Genomic DNA, 25,029 nt, shown 5'->3' on the forward strand with positions numbered 1-25,029 from the left:
TTTCCATGGCAATATGTTTGATTGCTTTAGCATTATATTAGTTTTTTAATCTGTGACATAAATCACTTCACTGTTTAGAGGCAAACACACCTCCAACTGAAATGTGTTCACAGGCCAGAAAACCTGTTGATGCAACAGTTCTGTAAACTGATCTCACTTTTTTAAACATGCCGGTTAAATTTAATTAAAGTCAATAAAATAAACAAAGAGAACAAATTTTTATTTAATGAGTTCATGAATATATTTTAAATAATTTTCATAAAGTTTCTGAAGTTTATTGTTTTTATGGAAATTTCAGAAACAAAACCAGTTTTTCATATTTTACATGTAAATTTCTTTAAGTGGCTCCAGATTTGGATGTTTTCAGCTTCACACGCTGATCAGAGGGGTGTTCACCCTTCACCCATCCTCCTCCTCCTCTTCATCCCTCCTCCTCTTCATCCATCCTCCTCCTCCTCTTCATCCCTCCTCCTCTTCATCCATCCTCCTCCTCCTCTTCATCAGGAGGTGTCAGAGGAGGAGAGGAGGTGTAGTAAAGGCTCTGTTCTCTGCAGACAAACAGAAGATAAAACTTGTTGCAGCTTACATCCACGTCTGTCCAGAAGAATCTCAGAACTCATCATTTTGTCTTTTTCAGTGTTCACAAGTAAAGTTGTTGCCATGACAGCAGATGATGCTTCACACATCATCTGTCATGTTGAGGTTTTCCAGTCAGCACACACACCTGTAGCTTCAGGTGTCAGGTAGTCGTTCTCACCTGGAGCTCCGGAGTTTTCTCTCAGCTTATTTCCTCCTACGCTCTCTGGAGTCATCACGTCTGAAAAGAACCAGACAGGTTGTTTACATCAGCTGACGTCTGTAAACAAGATAAAACACATCCTGTCTGTGCAGACATGATGATGAGGATGATGATGATGATGGTACAATCTCACCTGCTGGACACCAGTCAGGGTGTTTCAGAGATGTCTCCACCTGTCCTCTCCTCCTCATCCCCAGTTCCTCCTGCAGCTTCCTCTTCACCTTCTTCTCCTTCTTCAGCTTCTTCTGCATCAACACTGACGAGGACAAAGAGACAGACTGATACGCTGCTGCACACACCTGTCCCACCTTTACCTGTCCCACCTTTATCTGTCCCACCTTTACCTGTCCCACCTTTATCTGTCCCACCTTTACCAGTCCCACCTTTATCTGTCCCACCTTTATCTGTCCCACCTTTACCTGTCCCACCTTTACCTGTCCCACCTTTATCTGTCCCACCTTTACCTGTCCCACCTTTATCTGTCCCACCTTTACCTGTCCCACCTTTACCTGTCCCACCTTTACCTGTCCCACCTTTATCTGTCCCACCTTTGCCAGTCCCACCTTTATCTGTCCCACCTTTATCTGTCCCACCTTTACCTGTCCCACCTTTACCTGTCCCACCTTTATCTGTCCCACCTTTACCTGTCCCACCTTTATCTGTCCCACCTTTACCTGTCCCACCTTTATCTGTCCCACCTTTATCTGTCCCACCTTTACCTTACTCACCTGTCTTACGTGAACCTTACTCACCTGTCTCACCTGTACCTATCTCATGTGTCTCACCTTGTCTCTGCAGCTCGCAGCTCAGCTGTCTCTGCAGTGTCCTCCGGGCGTCCTGCTCTCTGTCCAGCTCCATCTTTAGCTCTTTCCTCTCCAGCTGGCTGTGTTTGTCCTGGAATCGGGCGCTCTGCTCTGCCACCTTCAGCAGACCCTGACAATCACACACATCCCTTCTGTGTCACATTCTAGTTTAGATCAGTGTCTCTCTGAAATGATTGTTACCACCATGTTTAACTGCTGTTGGTTCCATGTGATGATTATGTGATCGTCACCACTTCTCTACCATTTCTTTCTGGGTTGGTTCTGTGTTCTGTAGTTAACTTCCTACATCAGGGGTGCTCATACTTTTTCAGCTGCTGAACTACTTATAAGATGACCAAGTCACAATGATCTACCTGCAATAAAAATGCAAACATACAAATTTATTTTATATTATTTTTATTATTATGTATTTTTTAAGATAATTTGCATTTAATCTACAATACATATTGGTGTATCTTGCATGGACCCATGTTGCAGATTACAACTCTACATTTTATGTCCTTACCTACTCTGATGACTTGCACTGAAGCCAAGGACGGCTAGTCCGGATGGTAGCTGCTGACAGCCAGCTTCAAGCACGCGTCCAGATGATCAGCAGTCATGGTAGAACGTGTTTGGACTTAATAACCTTCATGTGGGAAAAGGCTGACTCACATAAATAAGTGGAACCGAATAATGCAGTCAAGGAGGAGCACATTTCCTCATGTTTGGGTACTTTTTCCGGAACTGTCCATGAGCCCTGGACTTCAGCTCCATAGAGTCAAAAATTCACTCTCCCCTCCAGACGAGTTCAGGTGAAACAGTGTTTGATGCGAGTGAATCAGCCTCAGCATCATATGCTTGAAAGGCCTGCTTCCCAGCACAACCAGCATTTAGTTGGGAAGTATTTGCTTTTGAAAGTTCAAACGCCCATTATTCCTGAAAAAAGAACCAAACTGGGTAACCAAAAAAGATGGTGGTAGCTGCATGGGCCCTTTTCAAAACTGTTTAATTTAATGGCCTTTTTTTAGATGGTTTAGACCTGGATGACCAGCAATGCATAACAGAACTGTTATTTATCACTTCACGGTCCAAGATAGTGCTCAGAGTGGGAATATTTAAACTTAAACTGAATTAAATTAAGCTCTTGTAAATGTGGAATTTGAAGTTTAATCAGACTTGTGACACTGTCGAATGCCTCTTTCATCATTTCTCCGTCCAGCCATCAACAGCCTGAAAATGCCACTCCGCATTTCTTCATGATAGCAGTGGCAGACTGACGGATGAGGCAAGCGCACATAGACATGGTGTTGCAGGCCTGTTCCCATCCCGTATGGAAGTGGAAGGTTTCAGGCTTCTTACTTGGTCCAGTTGCAGCACTCATTTTTATACCTTTTCTCAAATTTAAATAAATGGGAGGCTAGCTGTGCAACACGGTAGCTTGCTCGAGTTGTGCAGAAGTTTATGTGGTTAAACGTGTGTGCGCAGGATGGCGAAAGTAATCAGCTGTCAGATGGGCTGCCCTGTATGTCAGTCAAGTGATAAACATCATAGTTATCACATGTGATCTGCCCATACTGACTTAGCGATCGACCAGTAGATCATGATTGACATATTGGACACCCCTGTTCTACATCATCTCAGGTAAGTCTGTCACCTGTATGTTGGTCAGCAGCGTCTCCATGGATGACAAGCCCTCACCCGTCAGGAGTGGAACGAAGCCGCGGTTTGTCTGGTTGACTGACAGCGGCTGGGAGCTGATAGGTGGCTTCTGATAGGCCGGTCTGAGGAGGGGGTGGGGCAACATAGTCTCATCTGTGAATAGAAAGTCAAGATTAAAACACCTGAAAAGTTTCTCTCGTTTGTGTTTCAGCCAATAAACAATGTATCGTCCATATAGAAAAATCCAGGGGGCCAGGAAGGGAAAGCAGAGTCCATCCCGGGAAGTTCGTGGCCTTACAGAAAACTGCTGCTCAAACTGGGGGAAGGACACGTCGGGGTCAAACAAAAGAGCATCTGTGTAGTCTTACTGACTCCCCCCATGAACAAGTTTTAGCTCTTTTGGCTCAAACCTGCTTCAGGTGAACCCTTATAAAAGTGAATCTGGACTATAATTAGAATGGATTAACTTCCATCCATCTATCCATTCATCCATCATCCATCTGTCAATCATCCATCCATCCATCCATCTGTCAATCATCCATCATCCATCCATCCATCTGTCAATCATCCATCCATCCATCCATTCATGTTTTTTTCTGGTGTCATGTAAATGTGCCGACTGTTCCTATAGGCTGCTCCTCCCCAAGAGTAGGACCAACCGGCTCAGAGACTCCTTTGTCCCCCGAGCCATCAAACTGTACAACTCTGCATTAGGCAGGAGGGGGAGAGGGAGGGGGGAGAGGGAGGGGGGAGAAGGAGGGGGGAGAGGGAGGTGTGCAGTCTGCCTGATACAACACATGCACAATAACCCATACAAACAGTTGCTATAACTTATACGTGCAATAGTGAACTGGGAATCTGTACCACGTCTACTGTGTGCAATGCTTGTTTATATTGTTTTATTTAACTTATCTTATTGTTATTATTGTCATATTTATTGCATTCTATTTGCCTCTATTTGCTTTGTTTCCGCATATATTGTGTCTTGTGCTTGTCCTGCTTTACTGTTGGTGTTGTATTGCTGCTGGTACCCAAATTTCCCTTAGGACTCTACAAAGGGATTAATAAAGTATTTCTATTCTATTCTATTCTAAAAAGGGACCTGGACCAAATGAGCCATTTTAGAAAGTGATGAGGAATGCTCCCGTTGTCTTCAGAACATATGAAACCCACACAAACCGTGACGTCCCCTCTACATTCTATATATTCATTAAATCACTGGGCCTCATTTATCAGACAAACGTACGACGGAAATCTGTGAACACATTCATTTCCACACAGGGCTTGGCATTTATTAATTTGGACGTGAGCGTAGGATACGATCAAATCTCATGACAGGTTTGACATCGTGTACGGAGGTTTGAGTCCATGTGGATCAGCGGTGCCGCTCAGCAGAACCTGAAAAAAATCATTAAATCTCAAACATCGCAGCATCAGCAGCCACATGTTCAGGACTCAGAATGAGCAGATTTAAATGGATTCCCAAAACCAAGAAAATAAAATTTCTTATTAATGCTTAGAGTGCACACCGACACACTTAAAATAATTTGGAAAAATAAAAAACATGATAACCAGACGAAGCCCAGACACGACAATTAGAACATCTCAGATTCAACAGTCCCAGAAATCATTAAACACCACACTTAGAAATAATGACGAAGCCAAACAGAGATCTGAGTATGCTGACAGACTCTACTTATATTCACTCTGGGAGCATCTCATCACCTCACTGGTAAGCCGGCCACCGAGCAGGTTCAACATGAATGCACGTGCACAACGGAGGCTTTGGTTTGCTAAAGGGCACCTGGATGTTTCTTGGACCAGCGAGGGGGCTGCTGGACTCTCCGGAGAAAGTCTGCCACATAAATCTGTCCTTTGCTACGCTGGCCAGGAAAAACAAAACAATATTACATCAAGTGAAACACTTTTACATTTTCACAAAGCACATTTACATCTTAGAAATGATGTTTATATTTACAAATGTACAACGCCACAACACTTTTACCAATGACAAAGAAACTTCACATTTACGCGAAACACAATTACAAAGACAGGTGTTTCACCAAAATCTGTGACCCATCAGAATCTTTGCCTGCAGTCAAACATGGCAGGGACAGTCAAACATCGTAGGGACAGTCAAACATGGCAGGGACAGTCAAACATCGTAGGGACAGTCAAACATGGCAGGGACAGTCAAACATCGTAGGGACAGTCAAACATGGCAGGGACAGTCAAACATCGTAGGGACAGTCAAAGATGGCAGGGACAGTCAAACATCGTAGGGACAGTCAAAGATGGCAGGGACAGTCAAACATGGCAGGGACAGTCAAACATCATAGGGACAGTCAAACATGGCAGGGACAGTCAAACATCGTAGGGACAGTCAAAGATGGCAGGGACAGTCAAACATGGCAGGGACAGTCAAACATCGTAGGGACAGTCAAACATCGTAGGGACAGTCAAACATCGTAGGGACAGTCAAACATGGCAGGGACAGTCAAACATCGTAGGGACAGTCAAACATGGCAGGGACAGTCAAACATCGTAGGGACAGTCAAAGATGGCAGGGACAGTCAAACATGGCAGGGACAGTCAAACATCGTGGGGACAGTCAAACATTGCAGGGACACACTAATGGGACAAATGTTCGGAAGAGAATGAGGAAAGTGGACCTTACATAGTTGATAATGTCCAAAAAATACAGAAGACAAACACTGTCCCTACATGTTAGCAACTTGGATGGACCTGAGTGTTTGTGTGTGTGTGTGTGTGTATGTGTGTGTGTGTGTGTGTGTGTGTGTGTGCTGACCCAGCTCTGGTGTGTGTGTCAGAGAAGGATGTGATGATGAGGACAAAGAAGATGCTCTAGAAGGTGATTGGCTGGTTGGTTCCCCAGGTTGAATCTCATCCTCATTGTAGGAGGGGCAGGGGGAGGAGCTCTCTGTGGGAGACTCCTGAGCTCACAGGAAGGAGATAGCATTAGCATATTCATTATTAGTACTGTAATTGTTAGATCTGTTACCGTTAGTATGGTTAGCATTAGTGCTATTATCGTTAGTTCTGTTAGCATTAGAACAGTTAGCATTAGCTCTGTTATATTAGCTCTGATAGGATTATAATAGTATATATAGCATTATTATTAGCTCATTTAGCATTAAAATATTTAGCAGTGGTACTGTTATTATTAGGTCTGTTAAGATTTCTTTCTTTTTCTTTAGGATTAGTTTAGTTAGAATTAATACTATAGTAGTAGCCATGTTAGCATTAGCACCACTAACTGTTACCTTGTTCTCTACCATCTTTGCCGTGGTTGCCATGTCGGCCAAACTGCTGATCTGACTCATTTGGTTAATTGCCAAGGCAACACTGACAGGAGGCAGGCCCACAGGAAGAAGGGGGTGTGACATGACCATAAAAGGAAGGTCTGACAACCCTGAGTAGGCGGAGACAAAGAAATAAAAAGTCTGACATGTTGCAAACTGCTGAGGCTCAACCATCCAATCAGAGCAAAGCTGGGACTCACGGTTAGCCAATAGGGAGCTGTGCTGCTGAAGGGTGTTGAAGTGGAGAGAACCAGCAGGAGGTGCTACACCCGAGGATGGAGTAGAGAGGAGGTGCTGCTTCTTCTCCCATGATTCTTCACTCCCCCCTGTCAAGGATATGAAGAGAGATGGGGACAGAGGGGAGGAGAGAAAGGAATAAACAAGGAAGGAGGAAATGTCAGCAAAGACTAAAATCACATAAAGGGAATCAAACCTGTGTCATCTTTCCCTGACTCGACTCCGCCTTGATGGTGCTGCAGGTCACCTTTGTCATGGAAACACATCATCATTCTCATCTTTTGCAGCTTCAGAGCCTCCACCATCGCTGCAGCTGTCAGACCTGCAGGCACGAGGAGAACAGAGATCTGAGGAGAAGGCGATGAAGGTGGGGGTTTAAATGTTTTCAGGAAGTTAAAAACTGATCAGTAATTAAAACGCCAGATGGTCTCTGGTGAGCGTGGCTGTCTCTGGACCAGCTCTCTGTCCTGCAGCCATGTGGCCCAGTTAACTGGCTGCTCTAATTAACTGGATAGTATTAACAGGGGAGAACTTCTAACAAGCCGAGGCCATCCTGTGGCTTGTTACGACTGTCCTCATGGAGAAGGAGGAGAAAAAAGGAAGTTTTCATCTTTGTCAGCAGATTCACTCAAACTGGAACACAGAAGCTGTTTTAGATCAGCTCAGAGGTGAACCAGCAGCTGTTAGCATCCTGTTAGCATCCCTCAGACGGCTCTGCTTCATGCAGAAGCAGCAGCTTCTCTTGGATAAATGTCTCCATGTCTGCAACAACTTTTCTTTGCCAATCTTGTTCTGCTCAAAGACACTTCAGGGGGTTGAACCAGCAACCGGCTGTTAGACTGAATCACAACTGCTTCTTCTGTTTCAGCTCTTAAGTGTTGATTACAGGAAGCTTCCAGGCAGAGAAATTCCAATTACCTCCAATAGTTTCATTATCAAAACCACGCAGGTGAGAAGAAAACATTACTTTGATAAATTAATCGTTTACGGGGAAAATGGAGAATCATTTGTTTGCTGTTACTTTATCACACAGAGGAGGCGAAGAAGTTCCAGACAACCCAACATGCTGTCTGCATGAAGTTTAGTTTGTCCATCTGAAGCTTTAATAAACTCCCAGTTCACAGCTGATCCTCTTCCGACCTTTCTGGAGGTCGTCTCTTAATGAAACCACCACTGTGTTTTCATTAGCCTATCAGGTCTGGCAGGGAGGTGATGGAGGTGGTGGAGGTTGTGAAAGAGATGGAGGTGATGAAGGTGATGGAAATGGTGGAGGTCATAGAGGGGGTGGAGGTGATAAAGGTGGTGTAGGTGGGGGAGGTGATGAAGAGGTGTAGGTGGTGTAGTTAGTGTAGGTGGTGTAGGGAGTGGAGTTGGAGGAGGTGATGAAGGAGATGGAGCAGATGGAGGTGTCAAATCAAATCAAATCAAATTAAAACTTTATTTATAAAGCACTTTTCATGCTGGGGCAACACAAAGTGCTTTACATTAAAAATCAATTTATGCACATTAAAACAAAAAGAAACTACATAACAGAAAAAAAGTTACAGTTGCACGAACATGCATAAATACACACAGATACACCCCACCCCCAATCGGCACGTGACTCCTTGATTTCTTTCTCTGTACTAAAAGTAGTATAAAACACTGAAAGTAATAAACATCTGGCTTGATGTTGCTGTGAGGAAACAATATCATGGGGATCCATCCACACCAGGAGCCAGTCCACCCATGTCCTACAGAGGCCGGCATCACGGCAACTACCCCGATCAGGGCAGACCGGGGCCCACACCACAGCCATAAGGCTGCAGTGTAGGCTGGTCCACAGACGAGGGCCGTAACAACGGAAAGCCGTGTGTCTTGGTCCTCACCCTTGGAACAACTAATAGACTGCTACCAGAGGACCTCAGGGTCCGCGGGGGTTCATAATCTAAAAGAAGGTCGGATAAATAAGAGGGCCCAAGACCATTAAGACATTTATAAACTACTAAAAGAACCTCAAAATCAATCCTGAAACGCACGGGGAGCCAATGCAGCGATTTTTAAACTGGTGTGATGTGTTCCTGCCCTCTGGTCCTCGTCAGAACTCTACTGCTGAGTTCTGAAGTAGCTGTAGGTTTGACATGGACTTTTTAGGAAGACCAGAGAGCAGGGCATTACAGTAATCTAATCTACTTGTAATAAATGCATCAGCACCTCCGTGCTGGCAAGAGAGGAATGGGCGACTCTGGCGATGTTTTTAAGATGATAAAATTCTGTCTTTGTGACATTTCTGATGTGTGGAATAAAATCAAGCTCAGAGTCGAAAAGAACACCCAGATTTCTGACACACTGAGAGGGATTAAAATTATGTAGTTTTAATAAAATGATCTCTCTCTTGTCTTCAGGACCAATAATTAAAACTTCAGATTTCTCCTGGTTAAGCTGTAAGAAGTTCTCTGCCATCCATGACTTTATATCTAAAAGACAGTTTAAAAGGACGTTAACTGGCTCCAGGTCATCAGGAGACACGACGATGTAAAGCTGTGTGTCATCAGCATAGCTGTGGAAATCAATGCCGTGTCTCCTGATGACATCCCCAAGAGGTAACATGTACAAATTAAAAAGTATTGGGCCTAAAATCGATCCTTGGGGAACCCCATATTTGACTTCATAGATTCTCAAGGAGCATGTATCTATACTTACAAAGAATTGGCGATCTGTGAGATACGAGTAAAACAGACTTGAGTGTCTAATAAAATCTGGTGATCAACTGTATCGAAGGCGGCACTAAGATCCAGTAAAACCAGGACAGAAAGTTTCTGTGAGTCTAAATTAAGTCTAAGCTCATTAATGATCTTTAAAACGGCGTCTCGGTGGTTTGTCCTAAAACCAGACTGATATTTTTCTAAAATATTATGTTTATTCAAAAACTCATGTAATTGAATAAAATCACTTATTTGTGTCATTTTACTTAGAAATGGTAAGTTGGATCCAGGTCGGTAGTTATCAGGAATGTTTGGATCTAAATGACTCTTCTTCAGAAGGGGCCTCATCACCACTGTTTTACAGGCAGCAGGGAAGACGCCCGTCTGAAGAGAGTAATTTACTATGTTTAAAAGCTCAGGCTCAAAGAAAACATAAAATCTTTTTAAATGTGATGTGGGAATTGGGTCTAAAAGGCAGGTTGTTGTGTTTAGTTGGGAGAAAACTCGACCAAGCATCTTTGCATCAACCAGGACAAAACTCTCCCGTGTTTCCTCAGGTAAAAGCAAAGTGTCAGGTCTGTTTAAATCAACATGTCGTTGAGATAAAAGACTGGATCTAATGCCATTGATTTTACTTCTGAAGTGGCATGCAAAGTCCTCGCATTCAGCATCTGATGCAGGCATGGAAGACTTCTTAAAACTTGTGTTTATTTAAAGATCAATGGTTTTAAAAAGAAATTGGGGGTTAGGGTTATTCTTGTTTTCTAATAAGATTGGAAAAATGAAGGGTTCTGGCTTATTTAACAATTTCATTGTAGGTTTTAAGTTGTTCCTTAAAAATTTCTAAATAAATTATTAATTTTGTTTTCCTCGATTTCCTCTCTGGGACATCGGGGTGTGTGCTGGCCTACGCCGGGTGGCTGTCTGGGGGGGCCTGGTCCTCCTAGGCATGGTGCGGACCCTCTACCTCTTAGGGGTGGGGCGGCCGCCTCTGGGCTCGCTTGGGCTGCCTGCTGATCTTGGCCCACTGGGACCTGTGCCCCGGGACCGTGGGGGGCTCTTGCTGGGGCTCTCCTCTGCCGCCCTTCGGGTGGGGCTGGAGTCGTCTTCGTGGTGGGGTGGCTTGGGTTGGTGCTCTGGGTCTGCTGCTGAGGGCCCGGCCCAGGCCCTGGTCTGCCTCTGGCCTCCGTGGAGGCGTGGTCGCATTTGCATGATCTCCCTCACCACTCTTCATCACTGATCACTCCTCTTCCTCATGCTCTGCATGCTGACACAGTCACTGAGTTGTCCAGTGGGTTTTATACTAAGAGATAATTCTTCTTTTTATTTTTCCTGTGAGTTAGTATCTGGTCGCTGTTATGTCTTTTTGATTTGGTTATTATTTAAAAACTCTTAATGACTAGCAGCCCTGTTTTTTCTGTGTGTGTGTTTCTGTTTTTGATTTTGTAAAAGTTGTAGGAAATTTTCTGGTGTGTTCATGTTGTTACAGTCTGTCCTGCCACTCCTCCAGCACTCCCCTGATTCTCCAGCACTCCCCTGATTCTCCACACCTGTCCCTGATCCCAGCTCTCCAATCCACCCAACCTGTCACACCTGTTCCTCATTGTCTCACTAGTCCTTATATACTCCAGCATCACAGTCACGCCCTGTCGGACCATAACCACGTACCCTGGACTCACTCCCCTGCTAGCTTCCTCACCTCTGCATTGGTAACAGTATGTTTATCATCAGTCTATCTGTTCCGGAATAAACCTGTTAGCCTTCCTTTGAATTCCTGGAGTCCATACGTAACACATGTACAGGTGTAACAGTTTGTTGTCTGGTGATGGTGTGGATTGAAGGGTCGTTTCCTTCTGTCTTTGATCTTTTTGTCTGCTTTCTTCTTTCCCCTTTGCTCTTTTTGCTATTTTCCATCTGCCTCGGGTTGGACTGGGGATGTGTTCTGGCTGTGATGTCAATCAGAGATTAATTTTCAGGAGCGGAGTGTGAGTTCAGTATTCATGGAAAAAGAGTTGTGATCCTGTTTGATTTGGCTGAATGCCATCTGATTTAAAGAGATATGGTCTAATGGAAAAGGATGAGAAGTTGTCGACATATGGAATGTTGATGGAGTTGCAGAAACCTTTAAGCCAGATATGGAGCTGCTGGAGGCGGCTGAATGTGACATCACCAAAACGGGGGGAGGGCAGTGGTCCGGAAATTATACATTGTTTGTTTAAATGTTTAATGCTGTGGATGAAGTGTTCTTTAAGGGCAAGGCAGTTTATTTGTACAGCACATTTCATGTACAGGACAATTCAAAGTGCTTTACATAAAACAAAAACATTACAGATATTTAGAAATAGTAAAAGGCATCAACACATAATCACAATAAAATAATAAATTACATTAAAATGAATAAAAGCAAGATAAGTTAAAAATTTACCGTGCAGATTTCATGCATAGGCACATGAGAAAAGAAATGTTTTTAACCTGGATTTAAAGAGGTCTACATTTGGTGAAAGTTTAATCTCCACTGGCAGTTTGTTCCACTTGTTTGCAGCATAACAGCTAAATGCTGCTTCTCCATGTTTAGTCTGGACTCTGGTCTGGACTAGTTGACCAGAGTCTTTGGATCTAAGAGCTCTGCTAGGTTTATATTCTCTGAACATATCACAGCTGTATTCTGGGCCTAAACCATTCTGGGATTTGTAAACAATCAGAAGGGTTTTAAAATCTACTCTGTGACTGACTGGAAGCCAGTTTAAACTGGAAACCAGTGTAAAGATTTTAAAACTGGTGTGATGTGTTCAGATCTGTTAGTCCTGGTTAAAACTCTAGCAGCAGCGTTTTGGATGAGCTGCAGATGTTTAATGCTCTTTTTAGGAAGTCCTGTTAAAAGACCATTACAGTAATCCAGTCTACTGGAGATGAATGCATGGATGAGTTTCTCCTGGTCTTTCTGGGAGACTAAACTTTTAATTCTGTTTATGTTTCTGAGCTGGTAAAAAGCTTCTTAGTGAAGCTTTGATGTGGCTGCTGAAAGTCAGATCTGAGTCTATCAACACTCCAAGGTTACCAACTTGGTTGGTGATTTTAAGAGCCCGAGTCTCCAGGTGTTTGCCAATGCTGACCCTCTTCTCTTTGCTACCAAACAGAATAATCTCAGTTTTATCTTCATTTAATTGTAGAAAATTCTCCTTCACCCAGGTGTTTATTTGCTCCAGACACTGACACAATATGTCTGTTGGACTGCAGTCATCTGGTTACAGAGACACATAAAGTTGTGTATCATCTGCATAACTTTGATAATTAATGCTATAGTTCTGTAATATTTGACCCAAAGGGAGCATTTACAAGTTGAACAGAAGAGGTCCAAGGACTGACCCCTGGGGGACTCCACAAGTCATGGCCACTCGCTTAGATTCATAACTGCCGATCGTAACAAAATAACTCTGGCCTTCTAAACAGAACTTGAACCAGTTAAGGACCGCTCCAGAAAGTCCAGCCCAGTTTTCCACTCTGTGCACCAGGATTCTGTGAAGGAATCAGTACTACAGTATCAAATGCAGCACTGAGATCCAGCAGAACCAGGACTGATACTAGACCAGGATCAGGACTGATAGTAAACCAGAACCAGGACTGATACTTGACCGAATCAGTATTCAACCTAATGTCATTTAACACTTTGACCAGAGCTGTTTCAGGGCTGTGATGAGGTCGGAAGCCGGACTGAGATTTATCAAGATTTCCACTTTCATTTAAAAAGTCATGAAGCTGGTGAAATACAACTTTTTCAATAATCTTGGAAATAAAAGAGGTTAGAGACGGTCTATAGTTGTTCATTATAGAGGCGTCTAGAGTCCTTTTCTTTAGGAGGCTTAATAGCAGCTATCTTTAGTGACTTGGGAAAAATGCCTGATGCCAGCGAGCTGTTGACTATCAGTAGGAGATCACTTTCTACTGAGGTAAAAACTGTTTTTAGAAAGTCGGATGGTATCATGTCCAGAGTGCATGTTGTTGATTTCAAATACCAAACTGTTTCTTGTAGGATTTTTAAATCAACCGTTTTAAATTGCGACATGACATCAGAATTATTTCCGGGTTTTAGACACAGACTAGTTTTTTTGTTTGATTGTGTGGAATTAATATTTTGTCTGATTGTTTGAATTTTTTGGCTAAAAAAGTTGGTAAATTGGTTTTATTTCTCAGTGGAAAGGAGCTCTGGGCTTATCTGTTTAGGAGGATTAGTAAGTTTTTCAATCATAGCAAACAGAGAGAACTGTTGACATTCCTGTTAATCATTACAGATAAATGCAGCTCTCTGGCCTTCACAGCTCATTGTTATAGTTACGTAGGCTTTGTTTGTACAGCTCATAGTAAATTTGAAGTTTATTTTTCCGCCATTTCCGCTCAGTTTTTCTGCTTTCCCTTTTTAGGCTGGTAACCACAGTGGTGTTTCTCCATGCTGTTTTCTGATTGATCAAAGTGCTCTTGATTCTTTAAGGGTCTCTGACTGCTGTAGTTTCATGTCGTTTGTACCAGTATGGACAATAAATGTGGAAACAGAAGGGTGTTGATGGAAGAGCATGTGGGTGGAGTCAGTGTTGTCCTTACCGTGCACTTGGATAACAGAATGTGCAGCACCTGTTGACTCGGACATGCCTGATCATAGATGATCCCACGATGAAAGCATCTGAGTTTTGGCCATTTGACCCGGTTTTGACAGCTGACACATTCCGGTCAGCAACCGAAGGCGACGTTCTGGAGGCCCCTGGAGCAACGGCAGAAAAAGAGGATACAGTCTCTGGGGTGGAGGTTCCTGCTGCAGGCACCGGGGAGAGGGGCAGGCGGTCGTCGCGGTGGATGTCCCTGCTGCAGGGGATGCAGCAGAGTCAGGTGCAGCCGAGGAGGATGCAGTATTCGCCATGGAGGTTCTTGCTGTAGGCGCCACGGAAGAGGAGCCGGCGGTCCTCCTGGTGGAGACCCCTGCAGCGGGCGCAGAGGAAAACGTGCTTGTAGCCCCACAGATGAATGTTCCCGTCAGAGCGATGCCGTGCTCCAGAGTGTTCGCTCACCTCTGAGGAGCTGTCGGTGTTTTGCTGAGGACGACCTCTGGGAGCGCCGGGACACCCAGTTGGTGTGAGCGCGGACAGAAGCAGTAGCTGGTCGCTTGCCGCTCAGTGCCAAGTCCCCACCTCGGGCGGCCCCCGGATCACAGCTGGACGACATGGTGGTTGACCCCTCATTGGAAGCAGGTACTGATAGGGTGTTAAAGCGGTTTGACAGGACAAGGTTGCCACAGTCCGAGGCCCTCTTCCTCTTCCAGCATACAACTTTGGACCAGAGCGGACTTTTGGGTGTTGAGCTCAGAGGCCGAGGAGATGTATTCTGATCCCAGGGTACCATGTCCTGGAGAGCTGCTTTCAGTGAGGCAATATGCATTGAGCGTTGCTGGTGGGCCAAGTCAGGACCTGAGTTCATCAGAGAGTTTACGGATGTCCTCTTTGAGGTTAGTGATCTGCCTATCAGTGTGAGAATGTTCCAGGTCGTCCGTGGTAGACAGCAACGGAGACATTTTGTCTCTAGAGACACGGGTTCCAGGAGTAAAATTTTAAAACGGCTTCAATAAAAGCTATGGTACTGGTAAAAATAATTAAAAGCCGTAAAGAATCATAAAAAACAATAAAAAAATGTAAAATACTGTCAGAGCCTCTCACTGGTGGTACAGAAAACACCACGCATGCACAATCAGTATGCATGCAGTAGCATGCAGGTCCAATAAAGGTGATGGAGATGATGGAGGTGGTTTAGGTGATGAAGACAATAAAGGTGATGGAGATGATGGAGGTGGTGTAGCTGTGTCAGTGGTGGAGGTGATGGACTCATTAAATTCATATTATTCAAATCAGATAGTCTAAGGCTCTGATTTGATTAAACTGAAATTAAACCCAGATTAAATTGAAATTACACTCAGATTAGATGATGCATCATTTTTCTTCTCACCTGTCTGAGACAGCAGGGCGGGGCTTATCAGGCCTTGTGGAAGCAGCCTGGAACAGTTGGTCATGTTGGCCACGCCCAGAGTTCTCTTTGGGGGACGACCTGGTCGAGAACTGAGAGACAAGCCAAGTTACCATCTTTCCAACATGCCGCCTTAAAAGATGAGGAGGAGATTCCACCTTAAATGGTTCAAAGATAAACCAGATCCCAGGTGAGTCTGGAAACATGTTGATAGGGACACAACGTCCAACTATTGATAGTTCATAGGACAAAACTACTGCTGATTTCCCAAGAAACCCAGTTTTTAATTATTTCATCCATTTTCTATACTATTGTACTAGACGGTGGGAGGAAGCCGGAGTACCCGGAGAGAACCTATGCATACACAAGGAGAACATGCAAAAGCCACACAGAAAGGCCACTGTCCGAGCCCCTCCCCCAGCCGAGGCTCTAACCAGATTGCGTAGCCACCCACAGCTCCAATACCATCATTAAATTTGCTGACGATACGACCGTCATTGACCTGGTCACCGGTAATGACGAGACGGCCTACAGAGAGGAGGTCAGAGGCCTGACATCTTGGTGTCAGGACAACAACCTCCATCTTAACGTCAACAAAACTAAGGAACTGATTGTGGACTTCAGGAGGAGGCAGAGGGAGGAACACGCCTCCCTTTCCATCAACGGGTCTACGGTGGAAAGAGTCAACAGCTTCAGGTTCTTGGGTCCACATCAGTGAGGACCTCACCTGGACTCATCACACTGACTGTATTACAAAGTCAGCCAGACAGAGGCTCTTCTTCCTCTGCAGGCTACGGAGGTTCAACATGGACTCAAGGATCCTCTGCAGCTTTTATAGATGCACCACAGAGAGCATCCTGACTGGCTGCATCACCGCCTGGTACAGCTTCTGCACCGCCCTCCACTGCAAGGCTCAACAGAGGGTGGTGAAAACTGCTCAGCACATCACAGGGACGGTCCTGTCGTCCACGGAGGACCTCTACACCCAGCGGTGGAGGAGGAAGGCCACCGAAATCATCAAGGACCCCACCCACCCCAGTCACAAACCGTTTTGTCTGCTACCGTCTGGCCGACAGTTTGGCAGCATTCAAGTCCGTCCCACCAGCTCAGGGACAGCTTCATACCGCAGAACACAAGACTTCTAAATGCTGTCAACAGCAAGGCCGCCTTTAAATAACAACATCTTCTTATTGCTTATTATATATTTTATGGTATAACATATTTTTATTATTCCTAATTAAAAAAAATCAGGTATAAGTCTGCACGGTGGTGTGGTGGTTAGCACCACTGCCTCAAAGCAGGAATGAATGAATGGATGGATGGATTGATTAAATTAAATTAAATTCAATCACTCAATCAATTCATCAATCCATCCATCCATCCATTCATTCATTCATTCATTCATTCATGCTTTGAGGCAGTGGTGCTAACCACCACACCACCGTGCAGACTTATAACTGATTCTTTTTTTTATTCTTTATTTTGTAATTTAATACAAAAAACAAGAAAAAAATCAAATTAACCATATGCACAAAGGTACCATTTATTACCACGTGTTATGTCAGAATTACTGTCATACAACTCAACTCAACTTTATTTGTAAAGCCATTTAAAACAACCACAGCTGAAACAAAGTGCTGTACATAAATTGACAAAGCAACACATAAAAATACAAGAATCAACAGGGAAATAAATGCAAAAGGTATCCACCAGGGGGAAGAAGACATGTATCATGGGGCATGGCCACTGGTGGTTTCTACAGCAAAGTGATGCAATAGGTCTCAGTAAGGGGATGAATCCGATATGACAGATTATGTGTTAAAGGATTTAAACCTGTAAACAATAAAACAAGCAGCATTGTTATTCATGAGACTGAATTTAAGTAATCTGATTACTTTGTTTAACAGTTAAACATGTGGATTATTGCCATGGTAACCAGCAATTCAAAGAACACACACATACCTGTTTTTGTGTTATTTAGGGAACCTTGTCAATAAACTGTGTTACAGGGAACTGAACCTGAACCCTGAAACTGAACCTCTGGACCCCTGAAAGAGCTTTGAGAGTCCAACACCAAGTGAGGAACACACACACATGATTTCACACATATGGACGCACAGGGGTTAGTGTTTGACTGACAGGTCTGAGACAACCTGCCGTCACTGAGCAAATTAAATTCCTCTGTCCAGTCTGTGTGTTGGGGTTTTCACACTTAATTAAACTGGGACAAAATGTCTTTTATGCAGCACACTCACTCTGAACCCAGTTAAACCCACAGAAACCAGCTCAGCTGAGAGCTGAGAACCAGCAACCTGATGGTGCTGCTGCTGCCTGAGTGCTTCAGTGGAATGTTTCAACCTTCGTAGACTCAGAAAGAAACTCATAAGTACGAAGAATATGAATCGAGATGTTATGAAGATGAATACAGCTGTAAAAATGTCTACCAGATTTCATCTGGAACTCAGAACAACACATGAAAAACAACATGTTCAACTTTTATAAAAGCTGGAAATGAGCAGATATGATTTCATGTCATATTCAATTCAATTTACTTTATTTGTCATTTGTCACCATTGGGAAATTTAAAAGGACCTGACAAGAGCTTAAAGGACCTACAAGACAAGTCACACAACAGTACATTCTAAAAACACATAAAAGTCATTTAAAACACATATAAGTCGTTATAAAAGATAAATAAATAAAAACACACATGAAAAACACAAACCGTCATTTAAAAACTTTAAGGTACTTGTATTAAAGTGCATTCAGCTTTCTGTGTTCAGAATTAAGAACCTGAATTGAGGAGCTGGACAGCCCTGGGATTAAGGTTTTTCTCCTCCTCTGTGTCCCACAGCCGGGACAATGGAGTCTACATCCTGAGGGGACCCAGTCTAGTCCTGAGGGGAGCCGGTCTAGTCCTGAGGGGAGCCAGTCTAGGTCCTGAGGGCAGCCAGTCTAGTCCTGAGGGGAGCTGGCCTAGGTCCTGAGGGGAGCCAGTCTAGTCCTGAGGGGAGCCAGTCTAGGTCCTGAGAGAAGCCAGTCTAGTCCTGAGGGGAGCTGGTCTAGGTCCTGAGGGACACCAGTCTAGTCCTGAGGGGAGCCAGTCTAGGTCCTGAGGGGAGCCTCTCAAACTCAGGATACAGATTGTGGGAAGACTGCTGTAAAATACTGTGTGCTGTCTTTGTTGTTTGTAGATCACACAGGGCAGGATGCTCACTGCCTGAACATTTTAGAGCAGACCAGCACCAGGTTCAACAGGCGGTTTCTGTACTGTAGTGTAATGGAATGAAATCAGCATGTAAAGGAGGTCACCACATTTTCAATAAAAGCATAACAAAAAGCTATGAGAATATGAAGGAGAATATATATATATATATATATATATATATATATATATATATATATGTATATATATATAAAGTCCCTCCAGCGTGTCCTGAGTCTTCCTCGGGGCCTCTTTCCGGTGGGAAGTGCCCGGAACACCTCACCTGGGAGGCGTACAGGAGGCATCCTAACCAGATGCCCGAGCCACCTCATCTGGCTCCTCTCGATGTGGAGGAGCAGCAGCTCTACTCTGAGCCCCTCCCGGATCACCGAGCTTCTCACCTCTAAGGGAGAGCCCGGCCACCCTGCAGAGAAAACTCATTTCAGCTGCTTGTATTTGCGATCTTGTTCTTTCGGTCACTACCCACAGTTCGTGACTGTAGGTGAGGGTAGGAACGTAGATCGACCGATAAATCGAGAGCTTTGGCTTTTGGCTCAGCTCCTTCTTCACCACAACAGTCTGCCAGTCCAGGGGTACTGTCCCCAATGTCCACGCAATGCTGCAGAGGCGTGTCAGCCAAGACAGCCCCACAGCATCTAGAGTCCTAAGGAACTTTGGACGGACCTCATCCATCCCCGGAGCCTTGCCACCGAAGAGCTTTTTTTAACCTCCTCAGTGACCTCAGCCCCAGAGATGGGAGAGCCAGCACCACCTACCCAGAGACTGCTTCCTCATCGGAAGACATGTTGGTGGGATTGAGAAGGTCTTCGAAGTATTCCCTCCACCGCCTCACAATGTTCCGAGTCGAGGTCAGCAGCCCCCCATCCCCACTGTACACAGTGTTGACGGAGCACTGCTTTCCCCTCCTGAGCCGCCGGATGGTGGACCAGAATCTCCTCGAAGCTGTCTGGAAGTCATTCTCCATGGCCTCTCCAAACTCCTCCCATGCCCGAGTTTTTGCTTTAGCGACCGTCGAAGCCACGCTCTGCTTAGCCCACCGATTCCCATCAGCTGCCTCTGGAGTCCCACAGGCCAAAAAGGCCTGATAGGACTCCTTCTTCAGCTTGATGGCATCCCTTACTGCTGGTGTCCACCATCGAGTTCGGGGGTTACCGCCACGACAGGCACCGACGACCTTACGGCCACAGCTGCGGCTGGCAGCCTCGACAGTAGAGGCACAGAACACAGCCCAATTCAGACTCAATGTCCCCCGCCTCACCCAGGACATGGTTGAAGCTCTGTCAGAGATGGGAGTTGAAACTCTTTCTGACAGGGTACTCCACCAGACATTACCAGCAGACCCTCACAACACGCTTGGGTCTACCAGGCCTGACCGGCATCCCCCCCCACCATCTGAGCCAACTCACCATCAGGTGGTGATCAGTTGACAGCTCCGCCCCTCTCTTCACCCAAGTGTCCAGGACATGCGGCCACAAGTCCGACGACACGACTACAAAGTCGATCATTGAACTGCGGCCTAGAGTGTCCTGGTGCCAAGTGCACATGTGGACACTCTTATGTCTGAACAAGGTGTTCGTTATAGACAGTCCATGACGAGCACAGAAGTCTAACAACAAAACACCACTCAGATTCAGATGACCCCTATGGCCCCTCCTGCAGGTGGTGAGCCCACAGGAGGGAAGGCCCATGTCACCCTTTCGGGCTGAGCCCCCCATGGGCAAAGGCCCGGCCACCAGGCGCTCGCTTCCGTGCCCCACCTCCAGGCCTGGCTCCAGAGGGGGGCCCCGGTGACCCACGTCCGGGTAAGGGAAACCTTGGTCCTTGTTTTCTCGTCATCATAGGGGTGATTTTAGCCGCACTTCATCTGGTCCCTCCCCTAGACACCTGTTTGCCATATATATATATATATATACATATATATATATATTTATATATACAAGTTTTATTGCTTGATTGAACAATGACCCAATGCTTTGTGGCTGAGGGAGGGGTCTGGCCCCCATGCTGTCAAACAATATGATATGTGTGATAATATCATAGCATGCATGTAAAGGAGGGCGGCCTGGTAGTGCCTGATTAGTTTAAAACAATTTAAATAGTTTTTTATTGTTTTCGAGATTTTCTTAATGTGTTTATCAAATTTCAGTTGGGGATCAAGGACCAACCGAGATCTATAAATTCTGTTAGCGTTTATGTTTTTGTTTTGCACTGTCTTGGTTAGATTCAGTACCAGCTGGTCTTGAATAAGCCACCCACCCACCTCAGCCATACAGGAGGACAGAACGTTTGCCACCTGCTCCGAGGACTTGGCAGATGCAAAAAAAAAAAACAAAAAAAAAAAAACAAAACAAAAAAAAAAACGGCATCATCAAAGCTGGCAACTGGCATCAGGGCAGATGGAGGGTAAGTCATTTATAAAGCATGCAGTCATGTGTTTTCACGTTCTCAACAAAACAGCAGTTTGCTATTTCAGTTGAATAACTGGATCTAAACCCAAACTGCTGTGGGTGGAGAAGCTAAAAGACTTCTAAATGCTCAACTAATTTTACAGCTACAGCTTTCTCAATCACCTTCGATAGTAGAGGCAGAATTGATATGGGCCGGTAATTGCACATTAAGTCCGGACTTCATGCTTTAAGTATTGATACAATGACTACTATTTTCCAGTCAGATAGAAAATTTACAGGTTTTATATATACGCAAACTATGAATAAAGCACAAAATACTCAAGAACGCTCCATGAAGAGGTCCTTGGTCTGCTGGTTTTACATTGAATTTTTCCCTTTCTTTTTTCTTTTTTACACCTCTGCCTACAATCCCCCAAACCCCCTCAGCCCTGCTTCAAACCCCTACACCCCCCTGCCCCCGGGCCATACCCTTGGTCCCGAGGTGGCAACCAGATCATAGGGCATTCACCAACCTACTCCGTGGTGGCACATCCGGGCAGGCCCAGACCTCCCAGTACTGACCAGTCCCCACTCCCAAGAGAAGGGTCCACCCCATCACCAGAGCCCAGAACCCCCGCCCAACCCGCCCCAAAACAGCCCAGCCAACCGGCCCAGAGAGGAGCACTCCTTTGTTTTTTTTCTGAATCACAGGTGATAATCTTGTGTTGAAACTTAACGTAGAGCATCTTTAAGGGCTGGGATATACTTTAGTGATGCATCTGCGTACGTATCATGGCTGCCACGTGTTCGTAGTGTTCGTTTGGCGTGCAGGTCGCTCCCATTGACGCAAGGTAACATGACGCGTGCGCGAGTTGCAATATTAACTTGAACACTACAAGAGCATGAACATTCAAACTAAAACTTTTTTTATAAAACACTTTTCATGCTGGGGCAACACTAAGTGCTTTCCATGAAAGATCAATTCATGCATATTAAAATCAAAACGAGCCTCTACACACATCAAAAGAGACTACACAACAATAAAAACACAAAACAAAAAAACACTCAAAGTCTTTCACACAGCCGCATGCACGACTCTGGCGATGTTTTTAAGATGATAAAATTCTGTCTTTGTGACATTTCTGATGTGTGGAATAAAATCCAGCTCAGAGTCGAAAACAACACAAAGGTTTTTCACACACTTAGAGGGACTGAAATGAAATAGTTTTGGTAAAATGATCTCTCTCTCGTCTTCAGGACCGATAATTAAAACCATTTAAGAGCAGTACCTGAGAGGCCCACCAGACTTCTGAGTGTCTGATAAAATCTGGTGATCTATTGTATCGAAGGCGGCGCTAAGATCCAGTAGAACCAGAACTGAAGGTTTCTGTGAGTCAAAGTTAAATCTAAGATCATTAATGATCTTTAAAAGGCCGTCTCGGAACTGTGGTTTGTCCTAAAACCACATTGATATGTTTCTAAAATTTTGTGTTTATGGAAAAACTTCAAATTTTTCAATAATTTTACTTAAATAACGGTAAGTTGGATACATGGCGGTAATTATCAAGAATGTTTGGATCTAAATGACTCTTCTTCAGAAGGGGCCTCACCACCGCCGTTTTAAAGGCAAACACAACAAACAGTTACTGTCACAACGAAACAGTAAACACACCAGGTCCGAGGTAAACACAGTGGTGGATTGAAGACCGTCTCTCAGACCTTGTCCCCAACGACATGCATCTGTATCATTTTGCTCGTGTTGCACAGCGAGAAAACTTGTGCCTCAACAGCTGACAAAAAACTGGAAGCGTTTTAGTGGTTGACACCTTGGAAACACAATGTGGCCGGTAGATTGACCTTTACACTACTCCAGAGTCTAAGTGCTGTGTTCTCCCCCTTGCTGCCACCTCTAGTATTGAGCCGCATTTCCATCGTTTCCGCAAGTATATACACAAATGTAGTGGAACGCTGACATGTACTCTTGCATTCACAGCAAGTACATCCCAGCCTTAAGAGAAGTAGAAAAGGTGGGGCTCATTTGACAGATTTATTGGGTCTCCACAAGGCTACTTAGACAGGAGTGTGTGTTTTAAATTAGCTGTGATTTAATATCTCAGCTTTTATGTGAAAATGATGCTTAATCAGCTTCAATCCACTAATTCTGTATATGATGATGATGATGATGATGGAGGTTGAATGTGTCAGTTTACACCGTGCACACAACACACACACACATGCATGCACGCACACACACGCATGTGCGCGCACACACACAGCCTTTTCTGTGATTCTCTAATTAGTTGATGCTCATTTATATAATAATATAATGAGAGGAAAATACTTTGATGCATCGATCCACCGACTGGAGATTAAACACTCAACGGTTCTGTTCTGTCTTCAAGTCCGACCCGCCAGAACCAGAACTTAAATCCTGACAGTAAAGGCTTGACTCTATAACTGGTTCCTGATCAAACCAAATATTCCGGATCGTCCAGAACAGAACTCTGAGTCTGGACAGACCAGGGCTGAATCCCGGGTCTGGACCAGGAACTGTTTAATGGAGACCAAGCAGCAGTTTTACTTCGTCCATCAGGATGTTTGTTAACTAGAATCAGGGTGAAATCAGGGAAAACTTTAAATAAATAACTCAGAGTTGTTGTCATAAACAAAACTCTGTTTATTTGTTTACAAGAATATTATACCGAAATATGAACTTTTAAAAAAAGAGCTGATTGGTATGAGAAAGAGAAAATTCCTTTAGCTGAGAGAGGAAATAAAACATCTTTAAATATATTCAATTTATGTCCATTTACAAGACTTTAGCAACGTGTTTTACAGTTAAAAACAGCATGAAATGATTCACTAATAATAATAATTAATCAAGTAGTAAAATATTTTATGTAGAAATCATTTAGTTTTAATTGAGGAGAAAATCAGTTTAATGCATCAATAAAACCTGACGTGATCAATAATCTACTGATTAAACATTTATCCTGAAGCTCATGGAGACCCATTTGTTTATTGTTTACAAACGATTGTTGTCGTTTATCAGTGTTGATGCCGATGTTCCTGATCATTGTGGTTGGTTCCTGAGGGAGAATCTCGGATCATTTGTCGGTTAAAGCAGTTGATGTTTGTTTTATCTGTTTTCTCTCCTCTCTGAGCCATCTCATCTATAAATCCATCATTTGCCCCTTAAATCGAAAATCTGAAAAATAACGGGTCCCGGGCTCACCTGGCGGTGGTGCAGTCCAGATACAGCGTCTCGAAGTCGGTCCTGGTGATGAGTTTGCAGCGGTTCACTCCGGGCTGGATGGCTCCGAGCCCGCGCAGCACGCGCACCTGCTCCACAGTGCACACCACGGGGCTGATGTCCAGCCGCTTCAGCTTGGTGTAGATGGTGTGCAGTCCGCCCACCAGGTGCTTCAGGAAGAGCTGAAACACCTGCGGCAGGCAGATCAGCTCCGCGCCGTCCACCGTGAACGACGCCACCTTCACACCGTGAACTTCCACCATCCTGCACTCCGTCTGCGGTGCCGCACCGCCGCCTGCGCCGCCTGCGCCGCCGCTCACCCCGTGCATACCGAGCGGAACTCTGCCGCTGAGGAAGGCTGCGGGAAGCCGTGGGGAGCTGGCCGGGTAAGGAGCGCTGTAAGTCAGGTCAGAGTGGAAGATGGGGTCGGTGGAGGAGCCCGCCATGTCGGAGCGGAAAAGAAGAGAATGAAGCAGAAGAAGAAGAAGAAGAAGAAGAAGAAGAAGAAGAAGAAGAGGAGGAGGAGGAGGAGCTCACTTTCTTCTCTTCTTTTCAGCTTTTTTCATCGGGTCTGACTTTATCTCTCTCTTTCTCTCTTTCTAACAGCCAATCAGATGCAGGCACCACAGACGGACAGACGTCCTATTGGCTG

General features: G+C 44.7%; 1 protein-coding gene across 4 annotated transcripts; it reads right to left on the reverse strand.

The window, feature by feature from the left end:
• Positions 1-273: 273 nt before the first annotated feature.
• On the reverse strand, positions 274-24,881 carry LOC121654662 (dachshund homolog 2-like). Of its 4 annotated transcripts, none has more exons than XM_042008892.1 (11): positions 24,360-24,881; positions 15,494-15,603; positions 7,072-7,146; positions 6,788-6,913; positions 6,549-6,697; positions 6,074-6,218; positions 3,260-3,417; positions 1,585-1,732; positions 933-1,055; positions 758-817; positions 274-548 (listed from the first exon to the last, which is right to left on the reverse strand). In XM_042008892.1, the coding sequence occupies exons 1-11, from the start codon at positions 24,821-24,823 to the stop codon at positions 511-513; spliced, it is 1,596 nt and encodes a 531-aa protein (XP_041864826.1). In that variant the 5' UTR covers positions 24,824-24,881; the 3' UTR covers positions 274-510. The 4 variants fall into 4 exon arrangements, 3 of the variants coding, with proteins under 3 accessions (XP_041864826.1, XP_041864825.1, XP_041864827.1); XM_042008891.1 differs by having other exon boundaries at positions 7,021-7,146; XR_006012980.1 differs by having other exon boundaries at positions 480-548; positions 3,304-3,417; positions 7,021-7,146.
• Positions 24,882-25,029: the final 148 nt, after the last annotated feature.

This window comes from Melanotaenia boesemani, chromosome 15 (genome assembly GCF_017639745.1).
Source record: "Melanotaenia boesemani isolate fMelBoe1 chromosome 15, fMelBoe1.pri, whole genome shotgun sequence".
Taxonomy (NCBI): domain Eukaryota; kingdom Metazoa; phylum Chordata; class Actinopteri; order Atheriniformes; family Melanotaeniidae; genus Melanotaenia; species Melanotaenia boesemani.